At 36.6% G+C, this 4,692-nt stretch overlaps 2 protein-coding genes across 2 annotated transcripts; both read left to right on the top strand.

The window, feature by feature from the left end:
• The first annotated feature begins 1,213 nt into the window (after window positions 1-1,213).
• LOC133833052 (uncharacterized) lies at window positions 1,214-2,179 on the top strand. The gene has a single exon (XM_062263312.1). The coding sequence runs from the start codon at window positions 1,214-1,216 to the stop codon at window positions 2,177-2,179; it is 966 nt and encodes a 321-aa protein (XP_062119296.1).
• A 1,898-nt stretch (window positions 2,180-4,077) lies between these two features.
• On the top strand, window positions 4,078-4,692 carry LOC133833051 (uncharacterized). Its single transcript, XM_062263311.1, has one exon. It carries the CDS (start codon window positions 4,078-4,080, stop codon window positions 4,690-4,692), a length of 615 nt encoding a protein of 204 aa, XP_062119295.1.

The following is a 4,692-nucleotide window of genomic DNA, read 5'->3' as shown; positions in this document are numbered from 1 at the left end:
GAAAAAAATAAAAATCTGGTGTGAAAATAACCTCAGTTCGAGGTTGAAGACGACCTGTAATATGCGACCATATGCGACCAAAGGCGACCCTTTGGTCGCACATGGTCGCTTAGTGTAAATGGAAAACTATACTATGCAACCATGTGCGACCATGTAGGTCGCACATGGTCGCTCAGTGTAATCGAAAAACTATACTAAACGACCATATGCGACCTTAGTGTAATTTTCAGATTCACACATGTGGTATTCTTATTTTACACTTGTTAATTTGAATATTTAACTTTATGACAGGTATGGATCACATCTTTATATGCATGGACTATAATGGTGAGTGGAAGATTACAAGTAATTGTATTTGGGAATGGTTTGGTACTGGTTGCAACAAGGGATTTGTGGTTGACCGGAGTATCAAGTTTCATCAACTAGTGAATAAAGTCTATGAAAACGTAGGTGTTGATTGAAATTTATATGAAATTGAAATAACTCATAAGGTGGCTGGTGAAACATTCAACAAGATGGCACCAAGTAAGATTTGTGGTGATTCTGATGTAGAGGATCTGTTGAAGGAGTTGTACAAAGCTAAAGAAGTGATTCCTTTGTATGTGTGCGTCAAAAAGAATAATGATAAAGGAAAGATGAAGCTTGTCAATGATGGTGATGGTGATGGATTCACTGGTGATGATGTTGAATTTGGTTGTGATGATGATGTTTTTGATAATGGAAGCTTTTACGATAACTATTTTGGGTGTCATGTAATAGATCAATTTCCAAATGATCCAAGCTATGTCCCGAGTGAAGATATAGCGCAGAGTGGTGAAGACATCATTGGTTCCAATCCCACACTAGATGATATAGTACATGAGGGAGGTAACAATGTACTCGAGGAATGTGATAAAGTAGTTCAAGAAAATAATGATGTAATTGGGAATGACAATATAGTCGGGGGAGGTCAGATTATCCCTTATCAACATTTTGATACGTTTATGGGAAATTTTGCACAATTTAATAGAGAAGCAAGTCAAAATAGTGGCAGACATGATGGATCTGATTTAAAAGTGGGTCAACACTTTGTGAGTAAGGATGATTTGAGTTATTATCTTAGCATCATCGCCATTAATGGGAGATTTGAAATGCGAACAACCAAATCAACCAAGTTGTAAAGGAGGTTCGTTGTATTAGTGAAAATTGCTCATGGAGAGTCCGTGCTACAAAGATGAAAGATTCACATTTCTTTGTCATTCGACAATACTATAGTCTTCACAGTTGCTCATTAATGAACCGAAATGCCAATCATAGACAAGCATCCAGTCGTGTTATTGGTTCTCGTGTACAGGGACACTTTAAGAATAGTAAAGACCCACTCAACCCAAGAAGCCTCGCAGGATTCATGCGTGAGGAAATGAAAGTTCAAGTCAGTTATTGGAAAGGAAAACAGTGGGCTCAAAATTTGATTAGAGGAACGGCCAAAGAAAATTTTGCCTTGCTCCCTTCGTATTGTCACATGTTGAAGTGGGCAAATCCAGGTACAATTACCCACATTGAACTTGATTCAGAAAATAAGTTCAAGTACTTTTTTATGGCTTTAGGTGTGGCCATAAGAGGGTTCACTTACATGAGGAAAGTAATTGGTATTGATGCGGCTTGGATCAAAACTAAGCATAAGGGTGTGTTATTAGTAGCAACTACACAAGATAGTGAATATCATACTTACCCCATTGCATGGGGTTTGGTTGACAGTGAGAATAACGCTTCATGGACATGGTTCTTAGAGAATTTGAAGGAGTTGATACCTGATAGCTCGGACTTATGTTTTATTTCTGATAGACATCAAAGTATCAAACATGCAGTTCGTCATGTTTATGTTATGGCTTCTCATGGGGCATGTTATTGGCATGTAAAACAGAATATAAAACACTGTTTCAAAAGTGCTGCAGGGACTAAATTGTATAAGAAAGCTGCAATTGCGTACCATAACGAAGAGTTTAATAAACACTTCGACCAACTTCGCAAAATATATCCACGTGTCGCTAAGTATCTTGAGAATGATGTCAAGTTCAGAAAGTGGTCTAGAGCACATTTTGGTGGTAATCGATATGAAGTCATGACCACTAACATAGTTGAGTCAGTGAACAATTTGATGCGAAAGGCAAGAGAGTACCCTATTGTAATGACCCACTAATCTAGACTAATTGGACCATTATCGAAACTATACATAAAACTTACATTTTTACGAAAATACCATAATTTATTGAGTAACTTGAAAATAAGAGTTATTTACAAATAAACAGAATACTAAGAAGGATTTTGGGATCCCATTGTCTTTAAAACAAAACAAGATTTAAAATAAAAGACATTACATAATAATGCGGAAAATACACATAAAAACCATAAAAACATAAAAGGAGACTATATCCTCGAATCGAATAACGCTCGGCCCCTTGACTCCATTCATCATCGATACACATTCTCCAAGCGTCACGAATCTTTCCGCCTCTAAACTTATTTTCCTGCACATAAACAGAAAGGAGTGAGCCTAATGCCCAGTAAGGAAAATCTAACACAAAGTCACATGCATAATTTCATAAGAAAACATAAAGACTTAACATAATACATATAACATACACTTATTATAATGGCCATTATTACTTGGGGTCCCATAGACTAAACAAGCTTATGCCCATGAGATTAGTGGGGTCCTACCAGCTAAATAGGCTTATGCCCACAATCCTTTTGGGGTCTTGTTAGTCAAATAGGGCATATGCCCAAGCCTACAACATACACATCAATAACATATAACATATGAAAACATAACACATAAAATAGCATAATCATAAACATGTAGATTCTAGCCTATTTTCCTTACCAAAGTTACCGAGATTATGGACTGAGTTGGGATTGTTGGAACACTCCTAAAACCATAAGAAAGAGTAAGTCTAAAGAAAGGAGATGAAATGAAAGAGATGGAAAGACTAAACCATAGAAAACATACTTACCGACTTATATGCTTAAAAGCTTGGATTCCCTAACCAAAATAAGAATAAGGTTAGGGGACTGAGTAGAAGGTTTTGAGAAAGGAAATAACATAAAAATACAGAAAAGAACTAGAGTTTTGGGTTTACCTCAAAGATTGCAAGACCAATCTAACATCCACCGAAATACTATAGAACTCACTTCCCAAAGTGTTTGATAAGCTTATGATGTTTAAGCTTATAGTTTTTCCCCAAACCAAGTGTTTACACTCTCACACTCACTTAACACTAGCAGCCTCTGAACTTAGAGCAAATGGTGAATAATGGCTGGGTACTAGGTCCTATTTATAGAGTTTGGGAATGAAAATATCTTGATTTTACTTGAATAAAAATAATGGCTTTTTAAGTGAAAATCATTTGAATAATCGTTCAGCAGAGGCTGAAGACTCGTTCAGAAGATGCTGGACTGTTGAAGGAGTTTGAATGGCTGAAGGGAAAAGAATTCAAATGTATTTGAAAACATGCTGGTGGAGGCGATATATCGCCCCCTATAGGCGATATATCGCCTGGACCTTTGTTCCCGAGGCGACCGTGCATCGATTCGTGTTTTCCGTATCTACGTGCTGCGATATATCGCCCCCTATAGCTGCGATATATCGGCATACGCTGAATATTTAAACACGAATTTACACATTTTTAGCTGAGTTTGAATGGAGTAAACAGCCTTGACTAAGCCCTCAACGTGCTCAAAGCTGCTGACTGACCCTATACATTCAAACTTTTACCCTTATTTAATTTAATCCAAAAAAATACTTAATCCTTAATTACCATTCAAAACATGTGCTTAAAATCCTATTGGTTGATGTCTAAACCTTATAATATAATAATATAATCCTTAATATCAGACACATTAATCAAACCTTAGGTTATACTTAATATTCTTAAACTATAGGTTAAACTTAGAAAATCTATAAGTACTACTATGAGTGTCCAAATAACTCCCGGTCTGAACCAAAAATCCATAGTAACAAAGATAACACTAAACATACTATAATACTACTAAACAATTAGCTAAGTAAAGTTCTTGGACTCTACACCTATTATTGCTATGACCGATTTTATCATAAGCATGATGGGACAATGGTTCCTTGAATGTCGACGGGAAGCATATGCAGTGACAACTCCATTGACACCGAGGAGGGAAGAAATATTACGTAAAATATGGGATGAAGTCGGTTCATTGATAACTCTCAAGTTAAACGAGAATGAGTACAATGTGATGTGTGGAGAACTCGATTCAATAGTAAATTTAAGGTCAAAGAGTTGCACGTGCAAAGTTTTCGATATTGAGAACCTTCCATGTATCCATGCAATAGCAGCAGCAGGAAAGGCACAACCCCAAAATACTGGGGAACTCATATATTCTATGTGTTCAAAATACTACACGTCAGAATATTGGTTATTAGCATATGCTGAAACTATTTATCTTGTTCCTCCAAACTCACAATGGACCGACATTCCTGAAGATGTTATTGCAGTACAAGTGATAGCACCTCCTAAAGAGAAGACTAAAGGAAGACCAAAAATCAATCGCATACCTTCCCAAGGTGAAGTCCCTAAGAAAAAATATAATTGTGGAGCATGTGGACAATCAGGACATAATTCAAAAAAATGTCCTAGTCGACAAGTGCCATCAGATGTTAGAAGCACAACTCATGTGTGA

This window comes from Humulus lupulus, chromosome 4 (assembly GCF_963169125.1).
Source record: "Humulus lupulus chromosome 4, drHumLupu1.1, whole genome shotgun sequence".
Lineage (NCBI taxonomy): Eukaryota > Viridiplantae > Streptophyta > Magnoliopsida > Rosales > Cannabaceae > Humulus > Humulus lupulus.
Note: the sequence above shows the minus strand (reverse complement) of the source record. Positions and strands in the feature narration are given on the sequence as shown.